The sequence below is a fragment of the Chiloscyllium punctatum genome, chromosome 11 (genome assembly GCF_047496795.1).
Source record: "Chiloscyllium punctatum isolate Juve2018m chromosome 11, sChiPun1.3, whole genome shotgun sequence".
NCBI lineage: Eukaryota > Metazoa > Chordata > Chondrichthyes > Orectolobiformes > Hemiscylliidae > Chiloscyllium > Chiloscyllium punctatum.
Window position 1 is genome coordinate 39,915,142 of NC_092749.1, and position 13,936 is coordinate 39,929,077.

Consider the following 13,936-nt stretch of genomic DNA (forward strand, 5'->3'; position numbering starts at 1 on the left):
GACCTGTGAGTCTTGACATCAGTAGAAGGGAAGCTACTGGAGAAGATACTGAGGGATAAGATATATATACTCATTTGGAAGAAAATGGGCTTATCGGTGATAGGCAACATGGTTTTGTACAGGGAAGGTCATGTCTTACAAACCTAATAGAATTTTTAAGGAGGTGACAAAGTTGATTAATGAGGAAAGGGATGTAGATGTACATGGACTTCAATAAGGTGTTTGAGAAGGTTCTCCATGGTAGGCTGATTGAGAAGGTGAAGTTGCATGTGGTCCAGGGTGTTCTAGCTAGATGGATAGAGAACCAATTGGGCAACAGTAGTAGTGGAAGTGAGTTTCTCAAAATAGAGAACAGTGATCAGTGGTGTCTCACAGGGATCTGTGCTGGGGCCACTGTTGTTCTAGATATACATGAAGGATTTGGAGGAAGGTGTCGGTTGCCTGATTAGCAAAATTACAGATGACACTAAGATTGGTGGAGTAGTAGATAGTAAAGGAGACTGTCAGAGAATACAGCAGAATATAGACAGATTGGAGAGTTGGACGGAGATGGCAGGTGGAGTTCAATCCGGACGAATGCAAAGTGATGCATTTTGGAAGATCCAATTCAAGAGCAAACTATACAGTAAATGAAAAAATCCTGGGGAAAATTGTACAGAGATCTGGGCGTTCAGGTCTGTTGTTCCCTTAAAGTGGCAATGCAGGTCAGTAAAGTGGTCAAGAAGGCAGACGGCATGTCATCGGACAGGGTATTGAGTACAAGAGTTGGCAGGTCATGTTACAATTGTATAAAACTTTGGTTCGGCTACGTTTGGAGTACTGTATATAGTTCTGGCCGCCACATTACCAAAAGGATGTGGATGCTTTGGAGAGAGTGCAGAGGAGGATCACCAGGTATGGAGGGTGCTAGCTATGAGGAGAGGTTGAGTAGATTAGGATTATTTTCATTGGAAAGGAGGAGGTTGGGGCCGACGGGGTGGATCGCAAGAAACTTTTCCCAGAGTAGAGGACTCAATTACTAGGGGTCACGAATTCAAAGTAAGCGAGGAAAGGTTTAGGGGAGATAGACGTGGAAAGTTCTTCATGCAGAGGGTGGTGAGTGCCTGAAATGCGTTGCCAGCGGAGGTGGTAGGGGAGGGAATGATAGCGTCATTTAGGATATATCAAGACAGATACATGAATGGGCAGGGAGAAAAGGGATACAGATCCTTAGAAAATAGGCGGCAGGTTTAGATAGAGGATCTAGATCGGCGCAGGTTTGGAGGGCCGAAGGGGCTGTCCCTGTGCTGTGTCCTTTGTTCTAATTATAATCTGAATAAATTTATTGTTAAAAGTATTTGTGTATACAATATAAAATGTTTAGGAGGGTTCATGTGATAGTATTAAAATTGATACATAACATGTTTAAAACTGACATCTTTAGTTTTCTGGCAATGATGCAGCAGGACTATCTAACTCAGAAGTTTAAAGCTTTACATTGTAACCCCCAATTAATTTCTATTTCAGTGGTCAAACATTTGAGTATATAATTGCTAAAGGTACCAAAATAGAGATTAACTGAAGCGCTGATGTACAAGTTCAACATTCTATTTATTATTTCATCAGGCCACACATTGTTATTAGGTTGGCAGTGATTTTAAATTTATAAAAGTACCGTACTACAGGTTGCATTTTAATTGACCAAGCTACTCAGGCAGCGACCAGGAAGATAGTTGGTTAAAATCAATGTTCTGGAGAAACAAAGTTAACGTTCCAAGTTTGATATGCCTTCTTCGGAGCTCTGGAGCAGTCTCTCTCTTCATAGCTGCTCTCAGATCTGCTGAGTCTCTATTGAACACTTTTTTAAAAATTTCAGATCTCCAGTATTTCTAAATGGTTGGTTTAATAGTTGAGTCTTTATTCTGTTGGATGTTGTCAGTGTGCAAGCTTTTTCTTCTGTACCCAGTTTGCTTGTTCAATTTTTTTCAACCCGCATGGAAGCAGAATTAACAATATCCATATTAAATAATATTGATTCTAAAATATGAAGGATTAAGTTTAGTTGAAAGAAATTGTATCTCATTGATTCATTGCCTGATGGAAAATTTGCAAGATCCTATTAAAGCTCAGAAAATTTCTTCACTGAAACAAATGTAGAGTAAGAAAGAGTTTTTAAGAAGTCTAGCTGTCTTTTTGTGGAGTGTGATATTTGCGGAAATGACTGCATTACCAACCAAATCAAACAAACTTGCTCTAAAATAAATAACCCGAAGTTGCCAAAAACACAAAGTGTAATCTAAAAGTCTCCAAAAGACGTGTCGGTTGTGGATGTAATCCTTCCTTAATTTGTTTACCGAAGGAAAAAAAGGTCCTGTTTATTCCAATCTTTAATTATTGGGTTAAGGGAAAAAGGCACACTAGTTGTGGTTTTTGTAGAGTTCACGTGTCGTTGCTGCACAAAGATGGCATTATATTACATTTACTGAGTACAGTCTCAAACTGTGAGGTATTTAACCATTATTGTTTAGTATGTTTTAATGTTCCTGAATGTAGGTTTATTTTTGATTACACTTATTCACTGACTTGGAACTGACTTCTCAGATCTGAGGCAGGATTAAGTATACAGTTTTAGTTCCAGTAAATTGAATTGCACCTTGTTGTTTATTGAACTAATATTAAAGAAAAGGGGCAGCCAGAATCAACAGCACTGAAAACCAGAATCTCCAATTTAGATCAGATGGTTGTTTATAGCTTGGGGACAGAAGTAGCAGGTCACACTCAGCCATTTCAACCCTGAAGTCAAATCCAGTGTCACCTCTGCCAGCTCTGTATGAAATCATTTTGCAAAGTCAGTCCAATTCCTAAATAGCAGGAACACACAGCACAGAAATATCCCTAATTTGGCAAAGATTGCCAATAAAACTAGAAATTTTACTTGGCTCACTGTTAGCCCTTTTATCCATTAGTCAGAAAGTTATGGTATCAAATTCCACAAACTTGAGCACAATCAACACTGGACTCAGGACAGTACTGAGGAAGTGTTGTTGTGCCAAAGGTATCCTCTTTTGGATAAGACATGAAACTGAGATCTTTCTGGGATAAAGAACAAAGCAATTGATTAACTTACTTTGCTTGTACCATTAACTTTCCTAGTTCTTAACCATCTGGTTTATCAGAAACTTGAAATTTTCAAAACCAGCACTGAAATAAATAACCTTTAAATATCTTGAACAAATCAGCCACAGATGAACAGGGGGAAAGAAAGACCTGTGCCTTGGAGATGGCTTGGATAACGTAATTTAGAGTTTTGTTTGAGACCGTGGAAGATGATTGATTTGTCAGTATCAGTAATGACAGCTTATGAATCACCTTTAATTGGCTACGTTTTGTATTCTCAAATAACTTGCTAATTTTCTTGAGGAATATTTTTGCCATACAGGCCATTGGATCTCCAAATGTCTCAGATTCCTCCATAATGTGTATCACTTTTGGGTTCTTCTAAAACTTAACTGTTTCTGTTCTTTGATTTTAATCAGGTTTATATTGTGTACAACTTTTTTAAAAAGTGGACAAGGAAGGTTTCATTCATAACATTTTCTCCTTGCATTTGATTACCAGGTGCGAAATTCTTCTACTTTGTTGTTTAGTGCACTGATTACTAGGATATTTGGCGTCAAAAGAGGAAAAGATGAACATTCTAAGAAAAACAGGTATTGTTTCACCTATGTTTATTTTGTTGTTAATTTATTTTCCAAAGAATAACTATCCCAAGTAAACTTTGTTGTCCTTGATTTCAGCTGCTCTTGCATTCATTGTTTGCACCTTTGAAATTTGGTGGCACTATTCTGCTTTTAATGAAGATGCAGTATGGCAAGCAGTGCACACACATTTTGTCAGAAGTGCGCTGCCTGTCTTATTGGTGACAGCTCCTGTAAGCAGTTTTGGTGTTCAGGGTTCATGCCCATGATGGGCCCTGCATGTTGTTTTCAGTTATTTTCATGCAATTGAAAGTGACTGCTGGCTAATAGTAAATAAATGAGACCAGCAGAACAATTTTGCCTGATTCTGCACCATTTATCATCTGGTTTCTGAGAGAGTGTAGTCTGAACGTGATTTAGAGAATGGAGAAGTCTACCTGTTACTCTGATATCTAACATTCTGCATGCAGAGTGTGCAAATAAATTTAGATCAGCGAGTCCATACCAATTCACCAAGCTTGCATACCTCTGGACACTATGAGCAATTTATGATGGCCAGTCCATCTAACCTGAATATCTTAGGATTATAGGAGGAAACTGGAGCACCCAGAAGAAACACACACAAACGTGTGGCGAATGTACAAACTCCATATAGACAGTTCCCAAGGGTGGAATTGAGCCCAGGTCCCTGGTGCGGTGAGGCGGCAGTGCTAACTATTGAGTCACTATGCCGTCCCAATTTAGAACGGAGATCAGGAAAAATCACTTCGATCAGAGGTTGATTCCCTACAGTATGAAAAGAGGCCCTGCGACCCAACAAATCCACACCGACTCTCCAAAGAGTAACCCACCCAGACCCATTTCCCTCTGACTAATGTAGCTAGTCCTATAGGTAATTTAATGTGGCCAGTTCACCTGACCTGCACATCTTTGGATTTTGGGAGCACCCGGGGGAAACCCACGCAGACACTGGGAGAATGTGCAAACTCCACACAGACAGTCGCCCGAGGTGGGAATTGAACCCAGGTCCCTGGTGCTGTGAGGCAGCAGTGCTAACTACTGAGTCACCGTACTGTCCTTCCGTCCTGAAAATCGAAGAGCTTTAACGGATTCATCTCTTTTATTCCATTGGCCCTCACCTTAATTATTTACAAATTAAAGAAAATAGTCAACTTTTCTTAGACGATTTATATAGTTATCATGCATTTAGATTATATGACAAACCCTTTTAAATTCGGAAAAACCTATTAAATACATGGATGACAGTTATAGACGTCTTGAGTACAGATTGACACTTTTAAGTTTTACCTCTCTGACTTATTCAGTTACTGAATGACACAATTGTCCAACTAATGCAGACCCAATTGTGGTGCAGACTGTCTTCATATTTTTGTCCTTTTAAACATATGTTTCCATTTTTGATGTAGTTATGCAGTGTTCTCTTCTCTTGTGAAGGAACCAGTCCTTTTACCTCATTATAAAAGCATTTGGGGATCAGATCATCATATCATCATACTGCAAAAATCTATTCCTATTGCATTGTCAAAAGACATCAGTATGCTCACCTCTATTTACAAATAGACACCGGTGTTAATTTAAACTAGTTAGAGTAGAGCAACCAATAATTGTTTTAGTATCAAACCAATACCCATCTTCCTTTCACAAAGTACATTGCTGGCAAAGCTCTCTGCAATTTTATTTATGATCAAGATATTCACGTTTACACACATTTCTGAACTTGTAATTAACAGTTCATTGCTGGTGCCAATCCAAAACTATGCTGTGGTCTCAAATCAAATCCTATCCGTTTCTGTATAATTTTGTTTACAATATCCCCCTTGTCTCTGCAACCGATTCTTGTAGCAAGCAACATTGTCCATAACTTGTTTTATCATTGGTAGAATTGCAATCAGTCCTACATAGGCACCTTTTTCTTTCACATGGTCATGTGTCTCAGGACTGAAAAATATCACGTTGTCTTGAAAATTTAAAGTAATTTTTGCTTTTTTCCACAATAGCCCAAAGATTTTTGTTTTCTGTCTGAATATTTATTTGTTTCCACTTTTTGGTTTTACAAAGTCATCATTTTTGATCATGTTATATTCAAGAGAGCCTAACCATGATACACTATTACGTTGATTATTTCAAACTTTATTATTATTACAAACTTTTATTCACAGTGATATACAATATTGAAACCACAATTTGTCTGCTCCTATATAAAATAGCACAAATCTAAGTGAATCTCCCGTTAATACGAATGACCTGCATACGATTAAATAATAAGTATAATACAATTAGCATGATTAGTTCAGTGAAGAACATAGAACAACATGTGAGGACTGGCAGCAGTCATATCCAAAAATAAGGTACATATCTGGTGAGTTATAACATAAGACTGCATGCTGAGAGAGCTGCATGACCCCAAATCATTTCAAATCAAAATGCTACAGTTCTGCTGCATCCATTCATGAATTGTGGTGGATAATTAAGCAACAGGAATAGTAATGCTTCATAAATATTTCTGTTATCAATTACAAAACCATCTTGTTTTCTATTCTTAAAGGAATGCAAAATTTATCTATCCAGTCTGTTGTAATTTATCCCTTTTTAGAGCAGGTATCAATCTGGTTAAGATTTTGTATTGATTTACAGCAAACCTTTTGATTAACTTGCACCAATGAGATCAGTATGTACCAGTTGATCAAGTGGTCCACATAATCAATATAAAAACACAACAGTAGAAATATAATGCAGGGGGGGTATACAAATCATTATACTTTATTTGCAGCATAAATCACTTAAATAATAACTTGAGTAAAACTTACCAGCAGAGAGCCTTCTTACTCACATCTTCAACTGACTACTTGAACATTGTGAAGATTGGAATAATACAATAAATGTCTGGTGGTTCAAGTTTATACATTTGCTGATTTATGGAGAGTGCTGGTGCCTTGGGTGAAGTTTTGCTGTTCTGAGAAGTTAATGTCATCTAGTATATTAAATTGTTAATCAGTGAAGTATCAGTCATTTGTGAGATGGTTTTATTAAAACGGCACAGGATATCTATTTCCTTATCGTAAACTAAACAAAAATCCAAATTCCAGCTGAGTACATAAATAAATACCTAGCAGTAGGGAGCTTGAAAGCAAATGGCATCATCTCAGTTGAAAGTTTTATTATCCTTGAAGTATATACACCTTTAAAATCCTGGATACTGAAATATATATACATTTACTAATTACTAACAGCTGGAAACTAGCAATGTAGCAATGATGAACATGGCATTTACAACTGTTACAAATCAGGGCAGACCCCAACAAAACATTTTAAGAAACTGGCCCAGATCCGGACTTTGCTCGTTGTTTTAAGCAGGTGTATATTGGATATTCCAGGAGTGATGCAGGTGGTCAAACCACCTATTTTTAAACAAAACAGAATTTATTTATAAGATTATGGAATGAAACAAACAAAAAAGAACAGAATAACTTAACCTATCCAAAAACCCAGCAGAGCATCCCAACTTAATGATGCTGTTCCCAATACTTGCAACGATCTCCATAAACACCCCTTGGCAAAATCAAACACAGGGTATTACAAGAGAGAAGTCAGAGAAAGATCAACATGGATCTGTTTCTTTGGGTCTAGCAACCTTTTCGTTGGATCAGCAGCCTCAAGCTGAACTGACTGCTTTCAGTGAATTCCGGACGAAGGGCTTTTGCCCGAAACATTGATTTTACTGCACGGATGCTGCCTGAACTGCTGCGCTTTTCCAGCACCGCTCTACTCCACAATCTGGTTTCCAGCATCTGCAGTCATTGTTTTTACCTACCTGCTTTCAGTGTACAGACTGCTAAAATCAAACCAAAGAAAAGCTGAACTGGGAGAACTGGCCACTCCCATTTCATTGTGCAAGTGTTTTTTTTCCCCAAACCTGAAAGTCTCTTGCCCAAGGCAGTATCTGTTAGCCAAAGTAAAACTGGGCCCTAACTCATCCAAGCCTGACTTTTCAGAATCACTGCTTTTACAATCTCTCTGGGGGGGAAAAAAAATGCCAAGGATACCATAATCTTGTTAAAGGAGTAGCATCGTCACACAGCAGATATGAGATTGGGAAATGAATGGATATGGTGAAATGTAGGAACCCTGTTACATTTGTGAACACAAGAAGCTAAATAATTGAGGGGTGGGCAATCTATAAAATAGAACAATTGGAGTAGGAAATAGAAATTTCATTTTGAGATTACAAGAACAATAAATCAACACAAGTGGAGTTTTATTTCAACTAAGTTACAAAAATATGTTTCAAATGGAAGATTTGAGTAATAAAGAAAGGCTGGGACTTTTTCACTGGAGCGGAGGAGATTGAGAGGCTACCTTCTGGAAGCTCATTAAATAAAGAGAGGCATAGATAGAGTTAATGGCAATTGTCTTTTCCGTAGGATGGGAGATTTCAAGACAAAGGAGCACATTTTTAAGGCGAGAGGAGAGAAATTTAAAAGTGATATGAGGGGCAAATATTTTATAACAGAGGGTGATTTGCTTGTGGAATGGACATCCTGAGGAAGTGGTGCATGTGGGTACAATCACAACATTTAAAAGACATTTGGATATGTATTTGGATAGGAAAGGTTTGGAGGGAAATGGGCCAGGAGTAGCCAGGTGGAGCAAGTTTAGTTTGGGATTATGTTCGGCATGGACTATTTGGACTGAAGGGTCGGTTCCTGTGCTGTATTTCTCTGATTTGATAGTACTGGACCGGAGTGAAAAATGTAGTTGTACTACCTAAGATGCAAGGAAGGTTCGGAAACTTATGAGGTAATCTTCATGCCTTTTAGAATTCTGAAAAAACTGATATATTCAGTTGCAGTGCTGGCTTCATATTAAAAGCTTCCAATCATATTAAAAGCTGGACTAAACCAGGACAACTTAGTGAGACCTGACAAAAAGATGGTAAGCACTAATTCATCTTATATTACAAAAGAGTGTTACATTACCATAGTAACAGGCTAAATTGAATTTCTGAAATTATATTGTAATCCTACAAAGATTAGCTGATACGCTTTGACAAGTAATGTAAATCAGTGGGTTCATTGTTTATTGTAAAAGTGTATGGGAGTTTGAGTGCCGTGATAGTAATTGTAAATTCGTATTTTGTGGAGTAGGGAACAGCCAGAGCTGGAAACATTGATCTGTTTAGCAAAGCTCATGCTGAAGAGAATTATTTTCTTCCAGGATAAATTTTGGTTCTGAGACAGTTCTTGGATATTTGCAATAATAGAGAAAAGCAAATTTGAAATTTAAGATCAGTGCTGTAACATGAGCTCTGGTTGCTGATATCTCTCTCATTGTTTGTGACTTATTTGAAGAAAGGCTGCAGTGACAAGGAGGATTAGCTTGGCTTATAATCTTTTTGAATTCTTGACAACATTGTTTTCCTGAAGTTAGAAAATTTTATTTGAAATATTTATGAATGAGAACGCAAGAGATGGTTAATATGATTAAAACAAAACTTAAAGTTTTATGAAAGAGTCTAATCCAAATTGATTTTAAGATCATTTGATTTTAGAGTGTGATTTTCAAAAGTGAGAAATGGAATGTTTATTCTAGATCAAAAATATCTACACTAACCAGAAATCAGAATATTTTTTAACATTCACAGCTACAACCTTTGAATAGATGCTCATCTCCAAACATTCTGTAGCCTGATATATACATAATTTTTGCATTTTTATCATAATCAGGAAGTACTTTGAGTACATCAAAATATTAACTAAGAAATATAATTTTAACACCTGGTTAATGATTTAAGTTTTTTAAAGACTTGTGTATATTATTTTTGCTGTACAAAAGACATGTATTTGTCCTCTATTGCTGCTAAATACAATTTTTATTTTGCTGGCTAAAACATTTTTTATAGATATTTTTATTAGAAATTTAACATTTTTACAAGTTTACAAAAATAAACAAAACTCTCAAGTACAAACATTGATATACAATTAAATCTTAAATACATAATAACCAAAATTTAACAAAAGAAAAATACCGAGAAAAATAAACAAAACTCAACTAACTACTAATCTAACCTACAACTAACCAGAGTGTATATTTAAGTCTCTTACATTTCTCAAATAAGGAAAAGGAAAAAAATGTGGATAACATAGAAATTGGATAGTGAGATACATGCTCGGAATGTGTTAACATAAATGTAACAAAACCCGTATTCGTGCGGGATTCCTCTCCCAAGGGGCCCCGGACCAGCCAGGTTCGTAATCTCAATTAAATAAAAGCCCTTGTTAGGATAGCCGAAATATCTGTATTCATATAATTCAAGAAGGGCTGCCATATTTTATGAAATAATTCGGTCTTTCGGTGCACCATATTTGTAAGGAAGTCAAAGGGAATACATTCCATAATTAATCTGTGCCAATTTGAAAGTCCAGGGGGGGCCTCAGCCACCCAGTTTACCAAAATATTTTTCCTTGCACAGAAAGAGAGAAGAGAAGATAGTCTCTTCCCATGCATGTCCAGGGAGGATAAGTTCGAAAAGCCCAAAAGGAGAGATACGGGATCCACTTTAATTTCTGTTCCTAAAATTTCTGTCAGGGTACTTGCTACTTTAGTCCAGTATCTACGAATCTTAAGACAGGTCCATAGACAATGTACAAGAGTGCCCACCTCTATTTTACATTTGGGACACATTGGAGATGCCCCTGCCTTAAATTTTGCCAATCGATCCGGTGCTATATGGGCCCTATGAAGTATCTTCAGCTGGATAGCCTGAGTTCTGTTACAGATGCTGATTCTTCTGGCATTTTCCCAAATGTCATTCAACGTTTTTATAGAGATTTCTAGTCCAAATTCCTGATCCCATGTTTTAAGTAGATTGTCCATATCTCCCGATACTTCATCATGTAGTAAATGATAAATGGTACTGATGGAGGATACCCCCACTGGTCGTAGTACTCTACATTCTCAATCTGATTTATAAAGACTATCTAATAACGTAGTCTTAGTCTGTATATAGTCTTGAATTTGGAAGTATCGATAGAGGTCTTTATTAGGTAATCCAAATTTCTGATGCAGCTGTTCAAAAGACATCAGGACACCATCTTTAAATAGGTCCCCTAGACGTGAGATACCCCTGGATCACCAGAGTTTAAAAGTGGTGTCTGTAAACCCCGGTTGGAATCCCCATGCTCCCACTATCGGCGCATAGGGGAATATTTTATGTGAATTGCCCTCATTTTGCCGCATTATATTCCAAGCTTTAATTGTATTTAGTATTATAGGGTTTTTACAGTAATCCGTAATGATTTTTCTCTTGTCTGAAAATAAAAGGTTAATAAGTGGGCATTTTACTTGAAGCCTCGATGTCCAGCCAGATTGATTGTGGATCAAATCAATCAGCTATGTAACTTAATAAGGAACTTAACTGATATTTCTTAAAGTCTGGGAAGTCCAATCCTCCCCTTGCCTGTGAAAGCTGTAGCTTCTTCAGCTTAATGAGGGGTCGTCTATGATTCCAGATAAAGGAACCCAACCAGCCATATAGTTTACGTAGTGCCAGCCTCGGCAGCATCACCAGAAGCATTCTCATAGGGTATAGGAGACGGGGCAGGACATTCATTTTAATTAGTGCTATTCTACCCAGCCAGGAAATTGGAGGGTCTCCCCATCGCTGGAGGTCCTGCCTTATCCTTTCCAGTAAATGCACAAAGTTAGCCTTATACAACTGACCAAATACTGGGGTAACAAAAATGCCTAAATATAAGAAACCCTCCAGGGACCACCGAAAGGGAAAATGGGGTCCGTCCACTAAAGTGGGGTATCATAGCAAGGCCACCCATTGTCATAGCCTTCGACTTTGAGAAATTAATTTTATAGCCGCGAATGCGCTAAATGTATTAATAACTTGGAGTAAGTGAGGTACGGACATCAGAGGATTACTGAGGACTAGAAGAACATCATCTGCATATAGGGTAATTTTATGTTTACCTGTACCAATCCTCGGGGCCGTTATATTAGGATCAGCCCGTGTAGCTTCTGCTAGTGGCTCAATTGTTAACGTAAATAACAATGGCGAGAGAGGACATCCCTGACGGTAGCTCCTACCCACACTGAAGCTATCCGAACCTAATCCATTGGTAACCACAACTGCTTTGGGATCACTATACAATGTTGAGACCCATTTGGTGAACACCTTTCCCATGCCAAACCTTTCCAATGTGTAAAACAAATATGACCATTCAACCCTATCAAATGCCTTTTCCGCGTCTAATGAAACTACTACTCCTGGTATCTTTCCCTGATGGCAGGCTTGAATCATATTCAAAACCCTTCTAATATTATTGGATGATCTACAGCCCTTAATAAACCCCGTCTGATCCTCCTTTATGATATATGGCAGTACCCTTTCTAGTCTCAATGCTAACGTTTTGGAAAGGATTTTAAAATCAGCATTTAGCTAGGATATTGGTCTGATGATGTACAGTCTTCTGGATCCTTTCCTTTTTTTAAGGATAAGAGAGATATTTGCCTCGTTCAGCAAAGGCGGGAGACAGCCCTGACTATATGCATAGTTATACATGTCCATAAGTGGACCAGCCAATATTTCTGTAAATTCTTTATAGAATTCAGCTTGAAAACCATCTGGGCCAGGTGCCTTGGCTAAAACGTTTTTAATTAAAAATGCATGTTTTACAGTTAATTAAATACTATAAGTTCTTTATTGCAATGCCAAAAGATGATTTTGATTGAATAGTCTTGCAACCTGTTTTGCAATCTCTGTGATATACTTAGGCTCCTCTTGCAGGATATGGGAACTAAGGGTCACCACTGGTGAGGGGGTAGGTGATGTAAAAGAGGGGGAGCGGCATTGCTAATCAGAAATAGTATCACAGCTGCAGAAAGGGAGGTCGATGAGGAGGGTTTGTCTCCAAAGTCCGTATGGATGGAAGTCAGAAAGGAGCAGTCGCTTTATTGGGACTTTTCTACAGACAAGCTCCCCAGCTATCAACAGAGACCTGGAGAAGCAGATTGGGAAGCAAAGGTGCAACAGGGTCGTTGTCATGGGTGACTTAAACTTCCCTGATTAATGATTGGAACCTCCTTAGTTCTCATAGTTTGGATGGAGAAGTTTTTGACAGGTATGTCCAGGAGAGGTTCCTGTCTCAATATGTAGATAGGCCGACCAAAGGGGAGGCCACACTGGATTTGGTGCTTGGCAACAAACCAAGCCAGGTGTCCAATCTCTCAGTGGGAGAGTATTTTGGTGATAATGATCACAACTTCCTGACCTTTCACTATACTTGTGGAGAGGGATAGGAGCAGGCAGTATGGGAAAGTATGTAATTGGGTGAGGGGAAAAAAACAATGCTATTCGGCAGGAAGTGGGACACCTAAGTTGGGAATAGATATTCTCAGGGAAATGCATGACAGAGACTTGGAGATTGTTCAGGGAGCACTTGCTGGTAGTTTTGAATGGTTTGTCCACTGAGACAAGGAAAGGATGCAAGTTGAAAGAACTGTGTGTGACAAGGGATGTGGACCATCTCGTCAAGAGGAAGAAGGAAGCTTACTTAAGGTCAAGGAGGCAAGGATTGATCAGAGCTCTGGAGGGTTACAAGGTAGCCAAGAAAGAACTGAAGAATGGACTTAGAAGAGTTGGAGGGGGCATGAAAAACGTTTAGAGGGTAGGATTAAGGAAAACCCTAAGGCTTTCTATACTTATGTGAGGAACAAGAGAATGGCTAGACTGAGGGTAGGGCTAATCAGGGATAGTGGAGGGAACTTATGCTTGGAGACTGAGGATGTAAGGGAGGTCCTTAATGAATACTTTGCTTCAGTATTCACTACTGAAAGGGACCTCAACGTTTGTGAGGACAGTGTGAAACAGACTGCTATGCTCGAACAGTTTGATGTTTAGAAGGAGGATATGCTGAAAATGTTGAAAAACATAAGGATAAGTAAGTCCCCTGAGCCAGGTGGGATATACCCAAGGATATACCCAAAGTTACTACAAGTGAGTGAAGAGATGGCTGTTTGTTTTGTGATGATCTTTGCATCCTCGCTGTCTACTGGAGTAGTGCCAGATGATTGGAAGGTGGTAAATGTTATTTCCTTGTTCAAGATAGGGAATAGGGATAATGCTGGGAACTATAGGCCCCAGTCAGTCTGATGTCTGTAAGATACAAATTAGTGGAAAGGATTCTGTGAAATAGGATTTATGATTACTTGGAAAACCATAGCTTGATTAG

At 38.3% G+C, this 13,936-nt stretch overlaps 1 protein-coding gene across 4 annotated transcripts in view; it reads left to right on the forward strand.

Annotated features, from left to right (window-relative positions):
- Positions 1-13,936, forward strand: part of thada (THADA armadillo repeat containing) — a 355,281-nt gene that overhangs the window by 98,247 nt on the left and 243,098 nt on the right. For all 4 annotated transcript variants that reach the window (XM_072580668.1, XM_072580667.1, XM_072580670.1 and 1 more), the window contains one exon: positions 3,598-3,689. In XM_072580668.1, the coding sequence (XP_072436769.1) occupies positions 3,598-3,689 (92 nt within the window). The remainder of the gene's footprint in view (positions 1-3,597; positions 3,690-13,936) is intronic.